The 25,636-nt window shown below is 41.9% G+C and overlaps 1 protein-coding gene across 2 annotated transcripts in view; it reads left to right on the top strand.

The window, feature by feature from the left end:
- Positions 1-7,168: 7,168 nt before the first annotated feature.
- Positions 7,169-25,636, top strand: part of ANAPC5 (anaphase promoting complex subunit 5) — a 49,830-nt gene continuing 31,362 nt past the window's right edge. The window contains exons 1-5 of one of the 2 annotated variants that reach the window (XM_060193116.1): positions 7,169-7,499; positions 11,846-11,925; positions 13,106-13,215; positions 14,182-14,374; positions 22,160-22,226. In XM_060193116.1, coding sequence (XP_060049099.1) covers positions 7,293-7,499; positions 11,846-11,925; positions 13,106-13,215; positions 14,182-14,374; positions 22,160-22,226 — 657 coding nt within the window. In that variant the 5' untranslated portion in view covers positions 7,169-7,292. The remainder of the gene's footprint in view (positions 7,500-11,845; positions 11,926-13,105; positions 13,216-14,181; positions 14,375-22,159; positions 22,227-25,636) is intronic. The other variant, XM_007529208.2, reaches the window with a different exon arrangement.

Raw genomic sequence — 25,636 nt, 5'->3', positions numbered from 1 at the left:
GAGATTAACTAATTTTAAGGTCAAAACTAGAACTTGGGGATTCTGCTTCCCAGGCCAACATACTTCTTGTTTCCTTAGTCATGATTATATATTTTTTTCTGAGAGTCATGATTTCTCTCTTTGGCAGGGAAGGACTTGCTGATTAAGGATGGAAGGGGACAGTCACTAAATAATGCACAAGATGAGTTAAAGGTTTATATGGAAGCAAATCGAGGAACCTGAGGGCTTTCTAGAGAGAAAATAGTTTTGGCAGTATGAATTGCTTTTTAATATATTCAATTACATATTAATAAAGGCAATTTTGTTGGCAAGAACCAAAATTTGTTCTCAGTCAAGCTGAAACAAAAAGCAAACATACTAAATCTCCTCAAAAGACCATTTGGGGGGGTTGGGCAGTAGCGCAGCGGGTTAAGCGCACGTGGCACAAAGGGCAAGGACCAACAGGATCCCGGTTCGAGCCCCCGGCTCCCCACCTGCAGGGGAGTCTCTTCACAGGCGGTGAAGCAGGTCTGTAGGTGTGTATCTGTCTTCCCCTCCTCTCTCCTATCCAACAATGAACGATGTCAACAACAACAATATTAATCACAACAAGGCTACAACAAGAAGGGCAACAAAAGGGGGAAAAAATGGCCTCCAGGAGTAGTAGATTCATGGTACAGGCACTGAGCCCAGCAATAACCCTGGAGGCAAAAACAAAAACAAAAACAAAAAGACCATTTGCTAATTTTTGAGATATTATATTCTTTTTTTTAAAAAAGATATTATGGGACCAGGTGGTGGCACACCTGGTTAAGAGCACACATTATAGTGCTCAAGGACCTAGGTTCAAGTCCCTGGTCCCCACCTTCAGGGGGGAAAGCTTCACAAGTGGTGAAGTAGGGCTGCAGGTGTCTGTCTCTCTGTCTCTTTCCCTCTCTGTCTCCTCCTCCCTTCTCAATTCCTCTCTGTCTTTATCCAATAATAAATAAATAAAATGGAAAAAATAAAAAAAAGATATTGTTTATTTATGAGAAAGAGAGGAAGAGAGAGAGACAGAACCAGACTTCACTCTGGTACATGTGATGCCAGGGATTGAATTTAGGACCTCATGTTTGAGAGTTCAGTGTTTTATCCATTGCACCATCTCCTTTGACCATGAGAGATTATAGAAAAGCTCATGCAGTTGAAGAAAGATCTAGGGTCTCAAGGTGAAAACAGAACTTAATGGACCAGAGATGTCTAGTTCTCTACTTTTCCTTTCACCAACCCACCTCCTGAATTCTACCTGATTCTGATTCTCTTATCAAATTTATCTTGTTCTTTTTTTCTACAGGGAGGTCTTTGACTTAGAAGCAGGAAATATGGGGGGTCAGGCAGTAGCGCAGCAGGTTAAGTTCAGGTGGTGCAAAGCGCAAGGACCGCCATGAAGATCCTGGTTTGAACCCCTGGATCCCTACCTGCAGGGGAGTCGCCTCACTGGTGGTGAAGCAGGTCTGCAGGTGTCTATCTTTGTCTCCCCCTCTCTGTCTTCTCCTCCTCTCTGCATTTTTCTCTGTCCTATCCAACAATGACAACAATAATAACTACAGTGGCAACAAAAGGAAATAAATAAATATTTAAAAAGCAGGAAATATGGTAACTTCAGCTCCACTTAGTTCTTCTTCTTCTAGCGTTTGCCCTTCTTCCGTAGCCAGTTAACAGCGTCAGGTTGAGCCTGATGTAAAGTTTCGAGACCTCCTTTGAATCTGGAGAGGTGGCAGTCGTTGACTATGTGGGTCATAGTCTGTCTGGAGCCACAGGGGCAGTTAGTAATCCCAAGAGAAAGAAGGCTTCTCCCCACCCCACATCTAGGATTTAGCAACTTCAGATAATCAGTTTGTTCTTGTAGGGTAATTTATTTGTTTGTTTGTTTGGCACCAAGGTTATCACTGGGGCTTGGTGCTAGCACAGTGATTCCTCTGCTCCTGGCAGCCATTATTTTCCTCTTTTTTTGTTTTTTTCTTTCTATTTTATTTGATAGGACAGAGAGAAATTGGGAAGGGAGGGGAATCAGAGAAAGATACCTACAGACTTGTTTCACTGCTTGTGAAGCTACCGTCCTGCAGGTGGAGAGCAGGGGTTTGGTTCTTTTCTTTTTCCTTCCTTCCTTCCTTCCTTCCTCTTTCTTTCTTTCTTTCTTTCTTTCTTTCTTTCTTTCTTTCTTTCTTTCTTTCTTCCCCTCCAGGGTTATCCCTGGGGCTTGGTATGAGTCCACTGCTCCTGAAGGACATTTTTTTTTTCATTCATTGGATAGAACAGAGAAATTGAGAGGGGAGAGGTAGATAGAGAGGGACAGGGAAAAAAACACCTGCAGATCTGCTACACTGCTTGTAAGGCATACCCCATATAGGGAGGAGCTGGGGGCTTGAAATCAGATCTTTGAGTGGGTCCTTTTGCATTGTACTATGTGTGTTTAACCCAGTGTGCCAATGCCTGGCCCTTTTTTTTTTTTTTAACTTTTACCAGAGCACTGCTCAACTCTGGCATATGGTGGTGCAGGGGATTGAACCTGGGACACTGGAGCCTGAAGCATGAAAGTTTCTTTCAATAACCATTATGCTTTCTACCCCCGCCCCCTTTTTTAGCACCTTAATTTTATTTGTCTTCAGGGTTATTGCTGGAGCTTGATGCCTGCACTGTGAATCCACTGCTCCTGGCAGCCATCTTTTTTCCATTGCTGTTGTTGCTGCTGCTTTTGGATAGGACAGAGAGAAATTGAGAGAGGAGGGGAAGACAGAAGGGGGGGGATAGACATCTGCAGACCTGCTTCGCCACTTGCAAAGCTATCCCCCTACAGGTGGGAAGCTGGGAGCTAGAACTGGGCTTGTGCCAGTCCCTGTGCTTCACACTATGTGCACTTAACCCACTGTGCTACTGCCCCTCCTTTTTAAAGATTTTATTTATTTATTCATGAGAAAGATAGGAGAGAAAGAGAGAACCAGACATCACTCTGGTACATGTATGCTGGGATTGAACTCAGGACCTCATGCTTGAGAGTCCAATGCTTTATCCATTCTGCTACCTCCCAGACCATGGGGGAATTTATTTTTTTATTTTTATTTTTAAAAATATTTTAAATATTTATTTATTCCCTTTTATTGCCCTTATTATTTTCTTATTGTGTTGTTGTTGATGTCGTTGTTGGATAGGACAGAGAGAAATGGAGAGAGGAGGGGAAGACAGAGAGGAGGAGAGAAAGATAGACATCTGCAGACCTGCTTCACTGCTTGTGAAGTGACTCCCCTGCAGGTGGGGATCCGGGGGCTCGAACCAGAATCCTTACGCCTGTGGTTATGCTTTGCATCACATGCTCTTAATCCACTGTGCTAATCCTCATGTTTGGTTTTTTTTTAAGAAAAATTTGTGAGGTTTTTTTTTTTTTTTTTTTTTTTTACCAGGGCTTCATGCCTGCATGATTCCACTGCTCCTGCTGTGCTAGACTAATTTTTCTTCCTTTTTCAGAAAGAGGGTGAAGGACAGAGAAGGAAAGAGACAGACAAAGAAGAGGCATCACAGCACTGTTCCTGAGATTGCCTCTTGTGTGATGTTCCCTTGTGGTGGCCGGGGCTCAAATCCAGTTCCTCATACATGAGCTTTACAGGAGGATGAGCTACCTCCTGGCCCTGTAAAGACTTATTTTATTGGGGGCCAGCTAGTGGCGCATCTGATTAAAGGCACATAGTATTACGTGCAAGGACCCACGCAAGTACCCAGGTTTGAGCCCCCACTCCCCACCTGCAGCAGGGATGCTTCAAAAGCAGTGAAGCAGGTCTGCAGGTGTCGATCTTACTCCTCCCTCTCTACCTCCCCCTCCCATCTCTATTTCTCTCTGTCCTAGCAGATAAAATGGAAAAAAAAGAAAAAGGAAAAAATTGCCTCTGGGAGCCATGGATTTGTAGTGCCAGCACTGAGTCCCAGTGATAACCCTGGAGAAGAAAAAAATATTTATTTTATTTATCACATATGAGAGGATTTTACTTGAGTCAGGGAAAGGCAAGCCAAAGTGTCACTCTGGTGCATCGCATCACTATAGATTGAACCAAGAACCTCAGATATCCAAGGATGATACTCTGCCAGTTGAGCTATTTCATCCTTATATTTAAGGGACACAACTAATTTTTTTTTTTTTTTTTGCAAATAGGCAATAGTACATATTGTGTAGAGTATGTTGGACATACAAAACTAAGCCAAAGTCACTCCAAGTTATAGGTCTTTTTCTCTTATTGGCTTGAGGTACTGCTTTGAATTGGCAGTGAAGATCAGTCTTAGGACTTAATAGTTGTGGGCACAAGGTGACTTTAGTTATAAATGTTCACACAGGAGTCAAGTGGTAGTGCAGCGGTTTAAGTACAGGTGGTGCAAAGCGCAACGACTGGTGTAAGGATCCTGGTCTCAGCCCCGGCTCCTCACCTGCAGGGGAGTTGCTTCACACTCGGTGAAAGCAGGTCTGAAGGTGTCTTTCTCTCCCCCTCTCTGTTTTTCCCTCCTCTCTCCATTTCTCTGTCCTAGCCAACAACGACGACATCAATAACAACAATAACTACAACAATAAAACAACAAGGGTAACAAAAGGGAAAAATAAATAAATAAATGTTCACAAAATATTTGGCCTTTGACTTTTTTTCAATTTTATTTTTCTGAAGGTGGATGCCACTTTGTGGAGGGATAGAAGTCAATTCCAGCCACCAGAGGACAGTTGTAAGGGCAAGTCTGAGGTTCCACAATCAATGTTCTTTACTGATGACTACCTTGCATCCAGAATACACTAGTCAGGACCATCACCACCTTCCTGGGTTTCTTGAACTTGCCCATTTCAAACACCAACCATTCTGGTCTCCAAGGACTGATTTTGAAGAGCTATGAAAGCCACACTGTAGATTTTGTAGTTTATTAGACAAGAAATGGACTCACTTGTCCAGGGAATAGCAGAAAGACTTTATAGCTGAGATCTGAGGTTCAGTCTAGGCACCGCCATAATTCAGAATTGGGCAAAGCTCTGATAAAAAAAATAAATAACCAGAAAAGACTCACACATAGAAGTATTATTATCTTCTTTTTTCATATACATAATCATTGTAGCCTCAGCTGTCTGTAAATTGCCTTTGAGAAATATTGTGAAAAAATACTCATCTTCATCTTTAAAAAGCTTCCTCACTTTCATCTTAAAATTAACCAAATGCAAACTTTTATTTTATTAAATAAATTTTTGTTATTAACATTTTGTTATAAGATTACAATGTATAGTTGCATACCACACCCACTCTGAAACCACCCCATCCTCACAAGTCTTACAGTTTGCTTGCTTCTGTTTTGTTTGGATTTTTTTTTTTTTGGCAAATTCATGTAAATCAGATCTCTAGATCCACATATTGGAATATATTGTCTTTCATCTCTTTACTTGTTTCACTAAGTATAATCATCTAAAGTTCCATCCATTTTGTCCCAAAGGACACAATATTATCTTTTTTGATTGCAGAGTAGTATAGTATTCCATGGAATTTATATCCCATAACTTCTTTATCCAGTCATGTGTTGATGGGCATTTAGGCTGCTTCCACTCTTTGGCTATTATGAATAATGCAGCTATGAACATAGGGGTGCACATGTCTCCTCTTATTAGTGTTTGAGTGTCCACTGGATAAATGCCCAAGAGTGGTATTACTGGATTATTAATATTTTTTATTTTTATTTTATTTATTCTCTTTTGTTGCCCTTGTTTTATTGTTGTAGTTATTATTATTGTTGTTGTTGTCATTGTTGGATAGGACAGAGAGAAATGGAGAAAGGAGGGGAAGACAGAGAGAGGGAGAGAAAGATAGACACCTGCTGACCTGCTTGTCCACTTGTGAAGTGACTCCCCTGCAGGTGGGGAGCCGGGGCTCCAACCCGGATCCTTAAGCTGGTCCTTTCGCTTTGCGCACGTGCGCTTAACCCGCTGCCGCCCGACTCTTGGTACTTCCATTTTTATTTAAAACACAACTTAAAAGTTTTTTAAATTGTATCTATTTTCCCTTTTGTTGCCCTTGTCTTTTTATTGTTGTTGTAACTGGTGTCGTCGTTGTTAGGACAGAGAGAAATGGAGAGAGGAGGGGAAGACAGAGAGGGAGAGAGAAAGACAGACACCTGCAGACCTGCTTCACCGCCTGTGAAGCGACTCCCCTGCAGGTGGGGAGCCGGGGCTCGAACAGGAACCTTGCACTTTGCGCCGAAAACACAACTTTTTATTAACTTTTTTCGATATTTATTTATTTCCTTTTGTTGCCCTTGTTGTTTTTATTGTTGCTGGATAGGACAGAGAGAAATGGAGAGAGAAGGGGAAGACAGAGAGGGGGAGAGAAAGACACCTGTAGACCTGCTTCATCGCTTGTGAAGCGACTCCCCTGCAGGTGGGGAGCCGGGGCTCGAACAGGAACCTTGCACTTTGCGCCGAAAACACAACTTTTTATTAACTTTTTTCGATATTTATTTATTTCCTTTTGTTGCCCTTGTTGTTTTTATTGTTGCTGGATAGGACAGAGAGAAATGGAGAGAGAAGGGGAAGACAGAGAGGGGGAGAGAAAGACACCTGTAGACCTGCTTCATCGCTTGTGAAGCGACTCCCCTGCAGGTGGGGAGCCGGGGGCTGGAACCAGGATCCTTATGCGGGTCCTTACGCTTTGCGCAACCTGCGCTTAACCCGCTGCGCTACCGCCTGACTCCCAGCACAACTTTTTAAGAACATGTTTTGTTTTACTAGAGGGAGAGGGAGAGAGACCTGAGCACTGCTCAGCTTTAGTTTAAGGTTGTGGGAGGGATTGAACCTGGGACCTTAGAACTTCAGGAATGAAGGTCTTTCTGCAATACTACTAGGCTGTCTCCTCCGCCGAAACACAAAATTTGTAAGTGTAAAATTTGTTGCTTTTTTATACAGCCAAATTAAAACCAACTTTAATTTGACCCCTGGGGGCCTTCTATCCTGCCACCGTTGCCTTCCTTTTATGATTTACCCTCTAGGAACCTGTTTTCCTTCTGCAATAGGTTCCGTAGGGACTCAATCTGCAACTGCACCAAGTGCAGCAATCCTGGACATTCTGATTGGTTGCAGTCCTCCCATGTGCTCTGTCCTGGCTGTTTCAATTGGCCTGTGACATTTCGCGAGCGCCTGAATGCCTGTTTCCTGGGATACAGCACCTCTCCCGCACTGGCGGGCTGAGGCGTGGGGTGCTTGTGGGGTTCCGGGTGCCGGGACCTGGCGGTGGCTGCAGCAAAGCGGCGGAGTTTAGCTGCAGGGCGCCATGGCCAGTGTCCACGAGAGCCTATACTTCAACCCCATGATGACCAATGGGGTAGTGCACGCCAATGTGTTCGGCATCAAGGACTGGGTGACGCCGTATAAGATCGCGGTGTTGGTGCTGCTGAATGAGATGGGCCGCACCGGCGAGGGCGCCGTCAGCCTCATGGAGCGGCGGAGGCTCAACCAGCTGCTGCTGCCGCTGCTGCAGGTGAGGGGCCCGGCCGGGCGCTCGCTTTCCCCAAACCAAACCTTCCGCGAGTCGCTTTCCGGGCCTTGGCGACCTGGCGTTCAGCAGAGACTTTTGCACTTAACGACTACTTGCCATGAGAAGACGTTTCACATGCATTTTACTTTTTTTTTTTTTTTTGTAGGTTCATTTGTGGTTTCCGTATTTGTTATTGTGATGGGTGCGGAAAAGTTATTTCCTCAGGTCTTCTGCCTTTTGTAGAATGGCATTTCACGCAGTTTTGGTGAAGTTTTACCAAGCCTAGAAAGAGGCTTGGTACCCTAGAAGATGGTGACAAGTCGATATAATGACGTAGAACTAGCAGGAAACAGTGAACACTTACTGTGTGCTAAGAACGGCCCATGCTTTATTTTCTTCTGCAGACCTAGGTTGTAGCTTCACTGTTTGCTATGTGTCTACCTTCAAGATCCACAAATTATTTGGTGTCTGCTTTCTAGAATGGGAACAGTATATTACAGATGCTGTGTTTTGAGATGACTGCATTGAAGGCTGGCGAAATAGCTCACTTTGATAGTGCGCTGCTCCGCCATGTGAGACCCGTGTTTGAACCCAGCACCCACCGCATAGAAGGGCGCTTTGGTGCTTTGGTTTCTTTGACTTTGCCTGTTTCTCTGTCTCCCTCTATAAAGAGAAATTCATGGAAATCACTTCATGGTTTTAATCTACTAAATAGTCTTAAAGTATATATAGAATTTCTTCTATTTCTTTTGTATTATATTTATTGGATAGAGACAGCCAGATATCAAGAAGGAAGGGGGTGATAGGGAGACAGAGAGACACCTGCAGCACTGCTTCACTACTTGCAGAGCTTTCGCCCTGCAGGTTTGAACCCCGGTCCTTGGGCATTGTAACACGTGCACTAACCTGGTGCAACACCACCCAGCCCCGTTTATATAGAATTGGGTAGTTAACTAAGCAAAGAACTAGAGAGACTCCAAGGTAAGAAAAAAAAAAAGCCTCAATTTCTTGTTGTTTGGATTTATAATTGACTTAACTTTTTTTTAGCTACTCAACACACAAAGATTTATTGTTAAAAAGCCTTTTGGGGGGAGTCGGGAGGTAGCGCAGCGGGTTGAGTGCACGTGGCGCAAAGCGTAAGGACCGGCGTAAGGATCCTGGTTCGAGCCCCCGGGTCCCCACCTGCAGGGGAGTCGCTTCACAGGTGGTGAAGCAGGTCTGCAGGTGTCTTTCTCTCCCCGTCTTCCCCTCCTCTTTCCATTTCTCTCTGTCCTATCCAACTACAACGATATCAATAACAACAGTAATAACTACAACAATAAAACAATAAGGGCAACAAAGGAAAATAAATATTAAAAATTTTTTTTAAAAAGTCCCTTTTTTGTTATCACGGGTTCATGACTCTGGGGCATTTTTTTTTTTTCAAATAGAAAGGGAAAGAGAGAGAGAGACACCACAGCACCAAGGTCTCTCTCAGTGTCATAGGAGCCAGACTTTAACCTGGGTGGTATTCATGGCAAAGCAGGCACACTCCCAAGTGAACTATCTTACTGTTAAAAACTTAAAATGAAGGGTACCCTCCAATTTTGTCCCTTCTCAGAGATTATAACTGTTAGTGTATTTTCATTTGACTATTAACATTTCAGAATAGATGTTTTTAAAAATTTATTTATAAAAAGGAAACATTAAAAAAAAAGGAAACATTGACTAAACCATAGGATAAAAGGGGTGCAACTCCACATAATTCCCACCGCCAGAATTCTGTATCTCATCCCCTCCCCTGATAGCTTTCCTATTCTTTAACACTCTGGGAGTATGGACCCAAGGTCATTGTGGGACGCAGAAGGTGGAAGGTCTGTCTTCTGTAATTGCTTCAGAATGGATGTTTTGCTGTATGTTTGTGTATATAGATAGGGATATAGTTACATATATATGTGCATACATATATACTTTTAAATTTTGCTTAAAGATTTATTTCAGTGCCCTAAGAGGTGGTGTAGTGGATAAAGCATTAGACTCTCAAGTATGAAGTTCTGAGTTCAATCCTTGGCATCTCATGTCCCAGAACGATACTCTGATTTTTCTCCCTCTCCTTTTTCTCATAATAAATATTGAAAAATACCAAATTATTATTATTATTACTATTTTGCCTCTAGGGTTATTGCTGGGGCTGGTTCTGGCACTATGAATCTACTGCTCCTGGCGGCCATTTTTTTCCATTTTTATTGGTTTGGACAGAGAGAAATTGAGAGGGGAGGGGAGATAGGGAGAGAGAGACAGACACCTGCAGCATTGCTTCACCACTTGCAGAGCTTTCCCCCTGCAGGTGGGACTGGGGACTTGTACCCAGTTCCTTGTGCACTGTAACATGTGCACACAACCAGGTGCGCCACCATGATGTTTTTTTTTTTAATTTGCTGTCAAGGAATGAACTCAACCTCATGCATGCATGACACTACTGAGTGACTTACTGGGCCCAACTTTTTCATTTTTCACTTAGAAAGAGAGGGAGATAAATTGTATGGAATTGTACCCCCCCCCATTTTATTTTTTTATTGCCTCCAGGGTTATTGCTGGTGCTCGGTGCCTGCACTACGAATCCACTGCTCCTGGGAGCCATCTTTTTTCCATTGTTGTTGTATTTGTTGCTGTTATTGTTGTTGGATAGGACAGAGAGAAATTGAAAGTGGAGAGGAAGAAAGATAGAGACAAAAAGACACCTACAGTGGTCCAGGAGGTGGCGCAGTGATAAAGCTTTGGACTCTCAAGCATGAGGTCCTGAGTTTGACCCCCGGCAGCACATGTGCCAGAGTGATGTCTGGTTCTTTCTCTCTCCTCCTATCTTTCTCATATATAAATAAAATCTTTAAAAAAAAAAAAAAGAAAGACACCTACAGACCTGCTTGACCGCTTGCGAAGTGACCCTCCTGCAGGTGGGAAGCTGAGGGCTTGAACTGGGATCCTTGTGCAGGTCCTTGTGCTTCGCAGTATGTGTGCTTAACCTGGTGTGCTACCTCCTGGCCCCTGGAATTGTACCCCTCTTATTCTACAATCTTGTCAGTTATTATTAAACCACTAATAAAAAATATATAGAGAGAGAACAAAGTACTGCTCCGCTATCTTTGGAGTTCATTTTCCTGATGAAGGTAGCTAGAGGGCAGGGAGGGTACATCTTTACTATAATTACAAAACTAAGAAGAAAAGAGTAATGAACCCTTGAACTACATATTCTATGTTAGACTATTTATTCATTTTTATTTTTATTTTTTTAAATATTTTATTTATTAATGAGAAGGATAGGAGGAGAAAGAGGAAGAATCAGACATCACTCTGGTACATGTGCTGCTGGGGATTGAACTCAGGACCTCATGCTTGAGAGTCCGATGCCTTATCCACTGCGCCACCTCCTGGACCACTAGATAATTTATTAATGTTATTTCTTTTTAATTTATTTTGGATAGAGAAATGGAGAAGGCAAGGGGAGTTAGAGAGTAAGGAGATACCTGCAGCGCTGCTTCAAGGATTGTGAAGTTTTCCCCCTGCAGGTGGAGACTACAGGCTTGAACTGGTGTCCTTGTGCACTATAATGTTTGTGTCACCTGGCTCCCATTTTAGATCATTTCACTAAATAAATGAGAATGTTATGCAAATGTGAAATACTGCATTAGCATTTTTATATAGATACTAGAGAGTCCTTTTCCTGTTTGGAGACTTCATATTTAGAATGTTTGTTAAAGTGGTTGGGTTGATAAATGAGTTAGTGTTGCAGCTGTTTATCAGTCTCTAGTTCTTATAATTTATTATTATTATTTTAAATATTCCTTTTTGTTGACCTTGTTGTTTTATTGTTGTAGTTATTATTGTTGTTGCTGATGTTGTCGTTGTTGGATAGGACAGAGAGAAATGAAGAGAGGTGGGGAAGACAGAGAGGGGGAGAGAAAGACAGACACCTGCAGATGTGCTTCACTGCTTGTGAAGCGACTCCCCTGCAGGTGGGGAACTGGGATCCTTACACTGGTCTTTGCACTTTGCGGCACGTGTGCTTAACCCGCTGCGCTAACCCCCGACTCCATATTATTTATTATTATTGCTATTTTAGATAGATGTAGAGAGTGAAAGAGACTACAGCACCAAAATTTCCTTCAATGAAGTGGGATCCAGTTTATATTTTTTTCTTTATTTTTTAATTTAGAGGCTAATGGTTTATAGTACAGTTGTTGGCACATGGGTACAATTTCTCATTTCACCAGGGTAGATGCCTGTAAACCACTCTCACTCCCAAACTAGGTCCATCATTGTGTACCAAGGCCTGTCTATAATTTATGCTTAACCTCTATATCTTTACTCAGGGCCCAGATATTACTCTCTCTAAACTATACAAGTTAATTGAAGAATCCTGTCCTCAACTGGCAAATTCAGTACAGATCAGGTAAACTTATTTTCTTCTTTATATATGAACGTGAAATGTCAAAGTAGATTCTTCTAGCGTTTGCCCTTCTTCCGTAGCCAGTCAACAGCATCAGGTTGAGCCTGATGTAAAGTTTCGAGACCTCCTTTGAATCTGGAGAGGTGGCAGTCGTTGACTATGTGGGTCATAGTCTGTCTGTAGCCGCAGGGGCAGTTCGGGTGTCTCTGGCTCCCCAGCGATGGAACATAGCTGGCGCACCGGCCATGGCCTGTTCGATAGCAATTACGTCAAAGTAGATGAAACTTAGAAAAAGTTTTTTTTTTTTTCCCCGCCTCCAGGGTTTTCGCTGGGCTCAGTGCCTGCATCGTGAATCCACTCCTCCTGGAGGCTATTTCCCTTCCCTTTTGTTGCCCTTGTTGTTTATCGTTGTTATGACTGTCGTTGAATAGGACAGAGAGAAATCGACAGTGAAGGGAAAGACGGAGGGGGAGGGCAAGATAGACACCTGCAGGCCTTCTTGACAGCTTGTGAAGCGACTCCCCTGCAGGTGGGGTGCTGGGGGCTGAAACTGGGATCCTTGAGCTAGTCCTTGGGCTTTGCACCATGTGCGCTTAACCGGCTGCACTACTGCTACCCCCACCCCACCCCGAGTTCATTACTCTTTATTGATCTACCTCATTATTTTTAGTTGTTACAGGAGAATTTCATTTTTATTGGCCGATATATTACTTTGAGAGATTTACTGATCAAGGAAGTATCAGCTATGATATTTTCTGGAATATTGTATTGACATTTTAGAGTATCAAGTTTGCTTTATGTGCTACCATTTTATATGTTATTCCAAATTGCTTTTATTTATTTTTTATAAATATTTTTAGAATATTTATTCCCTTTTTTTCCCTTGTTTTATAGTTGTAGTTATTATTTTTGTTGGTGGTGGTGTCGTCATTGTTGGATAGGACAGAGAGAAATGGAGAGAGAAGGGGAAGACAGGGGGGAGAGAAAGATAGATACCTGCAGACCTGCTTCACCACCTGTGAAGCAACTCCCCTGCAGGTGGGGAGCCGGGGTCCAAATTGCTTTTAAAGGTTATTGTTGTATTATCTTCTGTTAAGATTTTATTATTAACAATTTATTGTAGCTAATTGTGGTAATGCTCAAAGGGCCTTCCTAAAATGCACACTTCAATTTTCTTATTTAGAATCAAACTGATGGCTGAAGGTGAATTGAAGGATATGGAACAATTTTTTGATGACCTTTCAGATTCTTTTTCTGGAACTGAACCAGAGGTTCACAAAACGAGTGTAGTAGGTATGAAGCTTTTCTAAGGAGAGCAGAGAATACTGTCATTGAAATGAGCTGCTTTCTAAATCACATCTATCATTACTCTGCTACATCTGACTAAGCTCACTGGGGATGCTGGACACATTTTAATTTTATTTATTGCATGGCACTTTTCATCTGTTAAACTGTCTTATAGCAAAGCATCCTCTATTCTACAGTAGTAAAAGGACTAGGCTGGTCTTGGAAGCATTTATGTTTCTCAGTTCTTTCCCATAGACCTCTGATTCACTTGTGTACATTGTTCAGGTCTATCAGGACCACCAACTAAACTCTTGGGAGGAAAGGTAGTAAGAATATATTATTGGGGACTGGGAAGATTGCATAGTGGTTTATGTAACAGACTTTCATACTTGATGCTCAGAGTATGTCCATCTTCAGTCTCTGCTACTACCATAAGCATAAGCTGAGCAGTGCTCTGGTTAAAAACAAAGACACCAAACACCAAATTACTCATATTGTTCATAAAGTGAGGGCGTACAGGAAATTTCTTGATGCTTTCTGTTAGTTTTATATCAATGCTCCATTCATCTGTGTTTTTGTTTTATTTTTCTTTTTGTATGGTAATTGTTATGTTTTCCAAAATAAGTTATTTATTAATGTTCTTTTGTGTGGCAGACTCTGGATTTACAAGATAATTACGACCTTCCTCTTATGGACAGAACATTTTGCCATATAGAGAGGGAAGCAAAATAGTAAACAAATAAGTTAATTTTAGTGAGTTTTTAACAGTTGAAAAGAAAGTAGATGGACAAAGATGATGGAGGATGAGTAGGAGAGCTGAACCCTGAGTGAGAAACCAACATTGTAAAGCATTGGAGAAGAACATTCTAGGTAGAGGGGATAACAGTTGGAGAATTGCAACAAATTGTCATGGACTTGGTATGGCTGTGATTTCAGTTAATTCTTTCTCGTTGTCGTTGTTTTATTTTGTAGGCTTATTCCTGCGTCACATGATCTTGGCTTACAGTAAGCTTTCTTTCAGTCAAGTGTTTAAACTATACACTGCCCTTCAACAGTATTTCCAGAATGGTGAAAAAAAGACAGTGGAGGATGCTGATATGGAACTGACCAATAGAGATGAGGGAGAAAGAAAAATGGAAAAAGAAGAACTTGATGTATCTATAAGGTAATGGCTTTTTCTGACAGGAATCTCTTTCTAGTGAAATAGAATGATTCCTGGTGCCATCAGTCCTCTTTCATTCAGAGTTTACATGCTGGCCATCATCTTCCTCTTGATCCAGGAAGTTGACCCAGACAGGCTGCACCAGAGGCATCCTTGTTTCCTGACTTCTGTTGGGAGGTACTGGTGGTAAATGCAGAGGCAAGTTAGTGAGGATTCACTAACTCTCTTTATAAAATTGTCATATTTATTTACATATTTATTTATTTATTTTGGATAGACACAGAAATTGAGAGGGAAGGAGGGAAGCTAGAGAGGGAGAGAAAGGTACCTTCAGCACTGCTTAACTGCTCATGAAGTTTCCCCCTGCAAGTGGGGGCCGGCCAGGGTCTTGAACCTGGCTCTTGTGCATTATAACATTTTAAGTTAAAAAAAAAATTTTTTTTTCAAAGAATCATTTATTTATTTTTTTGCCTCCAGGGTTGTTGCCAGTGCCTGCACCACGAATCCACTGCTCCTGGAGGCCATTTTTCCCTTTTGTTACCCTGGTTGTTTTACCATTGTGATCATTATTGTTGTGATCATTATTATCGTTGTTATTGATGTCATTGTTGTTGGATAGGACAGAGAGAAACAGACAGAGGAGGGGAAGACAGAGGGGGAGAGAGAAAGACATCTGCAGACCTATTTCACCACCTGTGAAGTGACTCCCCTGCAGGTAGGGAGTCGGGGGCTCAAACCAGGATCCTTCTGCCGGTCCTTGCACTTTGCATCATGTGCGCTTAGCCCACTGCGTTACCGCCTGACCCCCAGAATCATTTATTTTTATGAGGGGTGGAGGAGCCAAACACCAGAGTACCGCTCAGCTTTGGAATATAGTTCCAGGTATTAAACCTGGAACCTCTGGGTCTTCAAGCATGCAAATTCTGTGCTGTAATACATTGAGCTATTTTTCTGAGCAGTTTTTTTGTTTTGTTTTGTTTTGTTTTTTTAGATAGAGGCAGAGAGAGAGAGAGAGAGAGAAGAGAAGAGAAGAGAAGAGAAGAGAAGAGAAGAGAAGAGAAGACTGTAGCACTGAAACCTCTTTTTCAGTGTAGTGAGGGTCTGACTCCAACCTGGCAAAGCAGCACTATCCAGCTATCCAAGTGAGCTATTTCACACACAACCCCTACCCCTACTTCTTCTTTTTTTCCCTAGAGATAGAGTACTGCACTAGAGATAGAGTACTGCTTAGCTCTGGTTTATGATGGTGATAGATATTCAACTTGAGACCTGGGGGCCTCAGGTATGAGTCTTTTTGCATATCCATTATACTAGCTCCCCACCTTATTTTATTGTTATTTTTTATTTTTTCAGTTTCTTTGTTGGAGGATTAATGGTTTATAGTCAACAGTAAAATACAATAGTTTGTACATGTGTAACATTTCTCAGTTTTCCACATAGCAATTCAACCCCCACTAGGTCCTCCTCTGCCATCATGTTGCAAGACCTGAACCCTCCTCCCCACCCCAGAGTCTTTTACTTTGGTGCTATACACCAACTCCAGTCCAAGTTCTGCTTTGTGTTTTCCTGACTGTTCTTATTTTTCAACTTCTGTGTATGAGTGAGATCATCCCATTTTCTTCCTTTTTCTGGCTGATCTCACTTCATATGATTCCTTCAAGCTCCATCCAAGATGAGGTGAAGAAGGTGAATACACCATTTTAATAACTGAGTGGTATTCCATTGTGTATATATACCACAATTTTTTCAGCCACTTATCTGTTGGACACCAGGGTTTTTTTTGTTTGTTTTTTTTTTTTGCCTGCGGGGTTATTTCTAGGGCTATGAATCTACTGCTCCTAGAGGCTATTTTTTCCCTATTGTTGCCCTTGTTGTTTATCGCTGTTGTTGTTATTATTGTTGTCATTGTTGTTGGATAGGATAGAGAGAAATTGAGAGAGGAGGGGAAGGCAGAGACAGAGAGAAAGACAGACACCAACAGATCTACTTCACCTATCCCCCTCATCCCCCGCAGGTGGACAGCCAGGGCCTTGAACCGGGATCCTTACACTGATCTGGGCTTTTTTTTTTTTCCTAAAGAAGGTATATTTATAAACTTTTTTTTTAATAGTATGGCTCTTTATTTTTATTTATTTTTTATTTTCTTTATTTACTTGATAGAGCTAGCCAGAAGTTGAGAGGAAGGGGGAGACAGTGGGAAAGAGACAGAGAGACAACTGCAGCACTGCTTCACCACTTCACTTGTGAAGCTTTCCCCCTGCAGGTGGGGACTGGGGGCTCAAACCCAGGTCCTTGAACATTTCAACATGTGCTCTAAACCAGGTGTGCCCCCACCGGGCCCTCTTGGTTGTTTTAAAATGAAATTATTTGTTTTTCTTTTTTGATCTTTTCTAATGTTATACTTTAATATTAGAAGAGTATTACTTCAGCCCTTTCTATTTCCTTTCTTCTTCTCCTCCTCCTCTTTTAAATTGCCACCAGGGTTATCGCTGGGGCTCGGTGCCTATACTATGAATTCACTACTCCCAGTCCCTCTTTTCTCTTCATTTCCTTTCTTGTCCTGTCCCTATCCCTATCCCTGTCCCTTTCCCCTCTTGTCCCTTCTCTTGAAAGGACAGAGAGAAATTGAGTGGGAAGGGAGAAGTGGAGAGGAAGAGAAAGATACCTGCACCTTGCTTCACTGCTCAGGAAGCTTTCCCTCTGCAGGTGGGGGTCAAAGAGCTTGAACCCAGGTCCTTTACGCATGGTAATGTGTGCACTGTACAAGGTGCACCACTTCTCAGCCCCAATGCTTTTTCCTTTTTTTTTTTTTTAATATTTATTTATTTTCCCTTTTGTTAGCCTCTTTTTTTTTATTGTAGTTATTGTTGTTGTGATAGATATCATCATTGTTAGATAAGACAGAGAGGAATGGAGAGAGGAGGGAAGGACAGAGAGGAGAGAAAGATAGACACCTGCAGACCTGCTTCACTGCCTGTGAAGCAACTCCCCTGCAGGTGGAGAGCCGGTTGCTCCAACTGGGATCCTCACTACAGTCCTTGCACTTTGTGCCATGTGCGCTTAACCCACTGTGCTACCACCTGACTCCTCTTTCTTTTTTTTTTTTTAAGTATTTATTTATTTTATTTTTGAGAGAGATACAGAGAGAGATAAAGAGAGATATACCAAAATACCAGAGCACTGCTCAGCTCTGGCGTATTGTGGTACAGGGGATTAAACCTGGGACTTCGGAACCTCAGGCATGAGAGTCTCTGCATAACTATTATGCTATCTACCCCTGCCCTCCAATGCTTTTTTTTAAATTGGGAATTATTCTTACACTAAGTTTTTTTTTTTTTTTTTTAACTCAGCTCTGGTCTGTGGTAGAGCTGGTAACTGAATCTCGGAACTATGTTGCCATAGGAATCAGGAAAGTCCTGTTATGTAACCATTATGCTATCTCCCCAGCCTTTGCCCTAGAACTTTGTAATAAAACTAGAAAGGGGAAAATAATATTGGATAGTTTGCTAATTTTCTATCCTTTCGTATTTGAAAGTGATAACCAGTTGTTAACTTATTTATTTTCCCTTTTTGTTGCCCTTGTTGCTTTTAATCACTGTTATTATTGTTGTTATTGATATTGTTGTTGCCCGATAGGACAGAGAGAAATGGAGAAAGGAGGTGAAGACAGAGAGGGGTAGAGAAAGACAGACACCTGCAGACCTGCTTCACTGCCTGTGAATCGACCCCCCTGCAGGTGGGGAGCCGGGGGCTTAAACCGGGATCCTTAAGCCAGTCCTTGAGTTTGGCACCATGTGCACTTAACCCGCTATGCTACAGCCCGACCCCTCCCCCCAAATTGTTAATTTAAAAAGAGAAAAAATGCTTAATAGATAGTTGTTTATTTATTTTAAAAATCTTATTCTTGGGAGCTAGGCGGTAGTGCAGCAGGTTAAGTGCACATAGTGCAAGGACCAGCGTAAGGATCCTGGTTCAAGCCCCCGGCTCCCCACCTGCAGGAGACTTGCTTCACAAGTGGTGAAGCAGGTCTGCAGGTGTCTATCTTTCTCTGCCCCTCTATGTCTTACTCTCTTCTCTCCATTTCTCTCTATCCTACCCAACGATGACATCAATAACAACAATGATAAAAACTATAACAATAAAACAACAAGAGCAACAAAAGGGAATAAATAAATATTAAAAAATCTTTTTTTTTTTTTTTAAGTTCTGGCTTATGGTGGTGCAGGATATAGAACCTGGGATTTCAGAGCTTCAGACATGAGAGTTTCTTTGCATAACCATTATATCTACCCTGGTCTCATGGTTATTTATTCATTTATTTTAATTTTTAAATTATCTTTATTTATTGGATAGAGACAGCCAGAAATTGAGAGGAAGGGAGAGAGATAGAGAAGGAGAGAGACAGAGAGACACCTGAAGCCCTGCTTCACCACTTCTGAAACTCTCCCTGCAGGTGGGGACTGGGGGCTTGAACCTGGGTCCTGAGCACTGTAACATGTATGCTCAACCAGGTGTGCCACCACCTGGCCCCAGTGCAACCTGAAATTTAGCCCTGGCTTTTCATTTACTTGTTGCTAATGGGCAGCTCCTGTATCCTGCAGTGGAAGAGCAGGCTTATAGATAGGATTACACTGCTTGAGTTTACAGTGCAGGTAGCTAGTCTGCAAGTTACTAGAATAACAGCTCCTCTGTGCTTCTGAAAGGTTCTAAATGTTCTAACACAAGTAAAAGTTCTCTACTTTCCTTTAGTGATTTAATTAATATCAGTCTTTCAAGTCCTTTAGTTTATTCAGGAAATAGTGAGTACTTTCTGTTTGCCAGCATTATGCTAGGTTCCATTTATATAGCAGCGAGGAGACTATTCCTGTCCTCATGGAGTAATGTGGGGGTGGGGGCTCAGATAACACACGAGTAACTGATAAGTAGGGTTACATCAAAGAGTCAGTGAAGTGAATAAAGGAACCCCAGTGACAGTTAGGTGCTATTTAGGAAGGTCTCGCTAAGACTAGGAACAAGTGGTGGAGGTGCCATCCCTGAAGAGAGTTGTCAGTGTTTGGCAGACTCAAAACTCCCAAGATAAGGGCCTGATGATGTTGGAGGATCAGATGGACAACATGTGGTTTAAGCACATAGCATGGGGGAAAAGGGGCTGGGTCAGTATCTCTGGCTAGACCCCATGGGAGAGGCGCAGCTCACAGCCCCGCTGGGTATTTATTTTATAGTTCTTAGTCCCTCCTCCACTGGCTTTTGCCCTGTCACCACCCTGCTCAAAAAACTCCAGAGTCCAAAAGTTCTCAAGCTTCCTGTTCTGTTGGAACCTTCCACAGTTGTCATTTTTTAACTTTATCTTCTGTTTATTTTCTCTTTCTTTCTTTCTTTCTTTCTTTTTTTTTTACCTCCAGGGTTATTGCTAGGGCTTGGTGCCTGCACCATAGGAGGCCATATTTTTTTCCATTGTTGCTGTTGTTGGATGAGACAGAGAAAAATTGAGAAAGGAGATGAAGACAGAGAGGGGGAGAGAAAGATAGAAACACCTGCTTCACCACTTGCGAAGTGACCCTCCTGCTGGTGGGGACCTGGGGGCTGGAACTGGGATTCTTGTGCTGGTCCTTAATTTTTTTTTTAACTTTTTAAATATTTATTTACTTTCCCTCTTTTGCCCTTGTCTTTTTTTTTTTTTTGTTGTTGTTGTTGTTGTAGTTACTGTTGTTATTGATGTTGTTGTTGTTGGATAGGACAGAGAGAAATGGAAAGAGGAGGGGAAGACAGAGAGGGAGAGAGAAAGATAGACACCTGCAGACTTGCTTCACTGCTTGTGAAGTGACACCCCTGCAGGTGGGGAGCCGGGGGCTTGAACCGGGACCCTTATGCCGATCCTTGCGCTTCATGCCACATGCGCTACCGCCTGACTCCCCTATCTCCCTTCTTTCCCTCAATTTCTCTTTATATTCTGTCCAATAAGATGGAAAAAATGGCTGACAGGATCCGTGGATTCATAGTGCCAGCACTGAGCCCCAGTAATATCCCTGGAGGCAAACAAACAAAAACATTTTAAGAAAGAAGTAAGAAGAATGAGCATTTGATATTAGTGGAGGCAATCAACAACCACATAACTAACCAATCCAGGATACTAGTTGTTACTTGAGTTCCAGGTGGAATCTTGAGGTGTTAACCCCAGGCCTGCTGTGGCTGGTAGATCAGTAGCTAGCTACAGGGTGGAGACCTGTGGTGGATTGGTGCCATGGAATTGCTGCCATCCTCTCTGGCTCTTTCTTGATTCTGAGCTGATTGCTGCAAAGCTAGGTGGTGTGGTGGAGCCACTGTCCACTCTCCTGAGTCTCCAGTATATGTTCCACAACCTCCACTGGCAGACAGTGAGTGGTGTGTTCACCTGTCATCGACTTACTAGCGTATTTATTTATGTTCAGATTTGTTCATTCTGTTAAAAGACTTTAAGACTTGAAAAGCAGCTGGCAAAAACATTTACCACATGAATTGTGGAGAAATGCCAACTTATTGACAAGTTCTGTACTGTTAAAAGGTAGTATGAGAGGATAGAGACAGCCTTAGAGAAAGCCAGACAGAGGATGAGTCATTGAATGTAGCCAGCCTGACAGATATTTCCAGAAGTGAAATGCGGACCAGCTTATTATTTTTTTTTTTTTTGGTCAGTTCTCTGGTTCAAGAACTGAAGGAAAAGAGATTCTTACACTGTAAATAAGAGGAAATGATGGAGATACGTGGGAGTACTCAAGTGCTTAGAAGAGCTCACGAGAACCACGGTATCACAAGGAGCTGTTTGAACTTCCCAGGAGGCCTGCTCCTGATGGTTGCTTCCCCAGGAGTGGGCCTCATCTTCAAGAAGCTCTGTGCCCTTTCCTCCGTCAGGCTTCCCAACTGTCAGGCTGCATTCACCCACCACGCTCATGTAACTTAGCTCAAGGAGGGTCAACTTCTTAATAGTATGTTGGAATTCATAGGAGATAGTAAGCAATGGTACTTTATAATAGACTGAATTATCCTTCATCAACCCTTCTCACCCCATCTTTTCTTTTTTTCTTCTTCTTTTTTTTCCTTTTTGTGCCAGTGCATTACTCAGCTCTAATTTATGGCTCTATGGGGGAATTGAACCTGAGACTCTGGAGCCTCAGGCATGAGAGTCTCTTTGCATAACCATTATGCTATATACCTCTGCTACCTTTATCACTTTTTAAGTATCTTTTCTGTTCCTGAGAAGGGAGAATTAGTTAATTAATGAATTTTTTTTTTTTTTGCCTCCAGGGTTATTGCTGGGGCTCTGTGCCTGTACCACGAATCCACTGCTCCTGGAGGCTAATTTTTTCCCTTTTGTTACCCTTGTTGTTTTTTATCGTTGTTGTGGTTATTATTGTTATTGATGTCATTGTTGTTGGATAGAGACAGGGGGAGAGAAAGATAGACACCTGCAGACCTGCTTCACCACTTGTGAAGCGACTCCCCTGCAGGTAGTTAATTTATTTTTTATCATTGTCAGGTCTTCACCACTCCAGGACAGCTTTTTTCAGAGAGGGAGAGAGAGAGAAAAATGCCACAGCATTGAAACTGCTTATAATGTAGGGGTGGCGGTTGAGAGGGCTGGACTTGAACCTGGATTGTGTAAATGGAAAAGCAGGCACACTGTCCAAATGAACTATTTTGCTTACCAGGAGAATTGGAAAGGTTCTTGAGCTTACCTGATTTAGGATTGATTTGACTTTGTAAGCATTATCATGTTCACTATTGTGTCATTATTATTATTTTTTTTTCCAGAGAAGAAGAAGTATCTTGCAGTGGGCCTCTGTCACAAAAACAAGCAGAGTTTTTTCTTTCTCAGCAGGTATGTTCTGTAATTTATCATGACTTTTTTTTTTTTTTTTAATTCTGTGACAGATGTGTCATGGTACATGCCTTTTTCATTAGTAGGCTTGCTAGGCAATGTCCATTATTCCTTATTCTTGGCCCTTTTTTAGTCACTAAAAATACAACTGTAGTAGCTATGTGTCCCTTTCTGATGTATGTGTGATTTTATTTTTTTATTTTATTTTATTTTTTTTCTTTTTTTTAATATTTATTTATTTATTCCCTTTTGTTGCCCTTGTTGTTTTATTGTTGTAGTTATTATTGTTGTTGTCGTTGTTGGATAGGACAGAGAGAAATGGAGAGAGGAGGGGAAGACAGAGAGGAGGAGAGAAAGATAGACACCTGCAGACCTGCTTCACTGCCTGTGAAGCGACTCCCCTGCAGGTGGGGATGATTTTATTTTTTATGATGCAGGTTATTTCAGTAATGGCATTTGGCTAACACATTCCAGATACCTTTTTTGATGGAATTACTTCTTGTTTATCATGGACAGTTTCAAAGAAAAAAATGAAAAATACTATACAGTGAATACCCATACACCTATCATTTGGCCTCTACAATCAATTCTTTCTTTGTATATCTACCTATGTCACATTTTTTTTTATGTGTTATAGACACCAGTATAATTCATCTGAAACATTCTTTTTTTATTTTTTTTCTTCAGGGTTATTGCTGGGCTCAGTGCCTGCACCGCTCCTGGAGGCCATTTTTTTCCCCTTTTTGTTTCCCTTGTTGTTGTAGCCTTCTTGTGGCTATTATTATTGCCATTGTTGATATTGTTCGTTGTTGGATAGGACAGAGAGAAATGGAGAGAGGAGAAGACAGAGAGGGGCAGAGAAAGATAGACACCTGCAGACCTGCTTCACCGCCTGTGAAGTGACTCCCCTGCAGGTGGGGACCCAGGGCCTCGAACCGGGACCCTAACGCCGGTCCCTGTGCTTTGCGCCACCGCCCGACCCCCAGAAACATTCTTCCTATGTCTGTCTGTTTCCCATACACACACACACACACACACACACACACACACACACACACACACACACACACACACTTCCTCTCTCTCTCTCATTGGTAGAGATAGGCAAAGAGAGTAAAAGAGAGCACAGCACTGAAACTTCCTTCAATACATTCAGGGCCAGACTTGAACTTAGATTGTGCACATTTCAAAGTAGCACACTGAATGAAAACCTCACTGCATCATTGATGGACTAACTGGTTAAATGTAAACATTAAAAAAATTTTTTTTAAATATTTATTTATTTTCCCTTTTGTTCCCCTTGTTTTTTTTTTATTGTTGCTGTAGTTATTATTGTTATTACTGATGTCATTGTTAGATAGGACAGAGAGAAATGGAGAGAAGAGGGGAATGGAGAGAGAGGGGGAGAGAAAGATAGACACCTGAAGACCTGCTTCACTGCTTCACTGAGTTGTGAAGCAACTCCCCTGCAGGTGGGGAGCTGGGGGCTTGAACTGGGATCCTTAATGTTGGTCCTTGCGCTTTGCACCACAGTGCGCTTAACCCGCTGTGCTACCACCTGACTCCCTAAATGTAAACATTTAAAGCTATTACTAGACTAGAGTGAACTGCATATTGACTTTTAACTGATCTCTGAATGGGGAACGACTTCCTAAACATGAAAACTGTGGGAGAAAACAGATGATCATTTGATTTTTCATCATAAAAATTAAAAATGTCAAGACAGAACATGTTCTTTTTTTTGACAGAACATGTTCTAACAAAATTAAAAGGCAAGCAACAAAATTGGAAAATGTATTTGTAATAAATATGATAGTCAAGGGGTAAATACTTTTGTTTTATAAATCAGATTTTCAAGGACTGATGATGATGACACAAAGTTTATCATTAAATGCAAAGAGCTATAAGAACTATGTCATTCTAATTTTATTAAAATTATGTGTGTGCATAAACACTTACATATGTATAGGTGTTTATATTCATATAAACATATATTCACATAGAAAAAAAAATCTTGTGTGGCTGGGGAGATAACATAAGTGGTTATGCAAAAAAACTTTCATGCCTGAGGTTTCAAAGTTGCAGGTCCATTCCCCCATACAACCATAAGACAGCTGGAACTGAACAGTGCTCAGGTGAAAAGAGAAAAGAGAAAAAAATAAAAAAGATTGTGTGTGTATGTATGTATGTATGTGTAAATAAACATAGATATACAAATATAGCTGTATACATAGTCTTAGAAAAAAGACTAGAATAAGACATTAATAGTGTTACTTTTTTTTCTCTATGCTGACTGAGGCCTTAAGCATGATGATTCCACCACTCTGGGCCTCAGAGAGAGAGGTTGTGTGGGAGATCCCACAAAGCCAGAGTTTCCTCTGATGCCATGTGGGCAGAGGAATGGTGGCATCTACTATGATTTGGAGGCTGGTAATGCCTCTTTCCTGGAGAGTCATGAGCCCAGGGAGTCTGAGGGCTGTGTAGAAGGGCACTGAACAGGGAGAACACCTACCCTGTCCTCTGGTGTCCCCCCGACCTTGCTGTCCTCCCTCAGCTCCCCCATTCTTCCCTGGCACAGTGCCTTACACAGGAAGTGGGCCTGTCGGGCTTTGAGCTGAGTTTCACTACCTCGGGGACGCTTCTCTCGTATCTGCTTGGGTTCCTGCCGGGAGCCCCCATTACTTCCTGCTACATTTCTTTTTTTTTTTTTTCTGGTGAATCACCAGCTTCTGGGAAGGACAGGTTTTGAACCTGAAAACTCTGTCTGTCTCAGAGTCCACAGGCAGAGCCACTACTCCAGCCTGACCCCTGCTACATTCTTGTTGGAGATCAAGCAAGTCCAGGGAGTGGTGGGGGTGGGGGATAGCCCTACCCCCTTTTCACCCACATTTATGTTGTACATATCTCCTTTGTTGACAAAAAAAAATTTTTTTTTTTTAACTAAAAAAAATGCCTTGGACTTGTGTGGTCTGGGAGGTAGTGCAGTGGATAAAACCTTCGACTCTTGAGCATGAGGTCCTGAGTTCACTTCCCAGCAGCACATATACCAGAGTGATGTCTGGTTCTTTGTCTCCTCCTATATTCTTCATGAATAAATAAATAAAATCTTTAAAAAAAAATGCCATGGACTTGAACTTGGGTTGTGCACATGGCAAGTCAGGTACCTTATCTGGTAAACTATTTCTCTGGTCCCTAAGGTGTTATTTTGAATGAGGGATTGTAGATGGATTTTGTTACCTTCTATAAATTTTTCTTTCTTTTTTTAATCTTTATTTGTTTATTGGATAGGCACAGCCAGAAACTGAGAGGGAAGGGGTGATAGAGAGGGAGAGGGACAGGAGACACCTGCAGCCCTACTTCACCACTTGTGAAATTTTTCTATAATTTTGGAATCTTTAATAAAGAAGTAA

The sequence above is a fragment of the Erinaceus europaeus genome, chromosome 6, assembly GCF_950295315.1.
Source record: "Erinaceus europaeus chromosome 6, mEriEur2.1, whole genome shotgun sequence".
Taxonomy (NCBI): domain Eukaryota; kingdom Metazoa; phylum Chordata; class Mammalia; order Eulipotyphla; family Erinaceidae; genus Erinaceus; species Erinaceus europaeus.
This window is presented reverse-complemented; position numbering and strand designations above follow the sequence as displayed.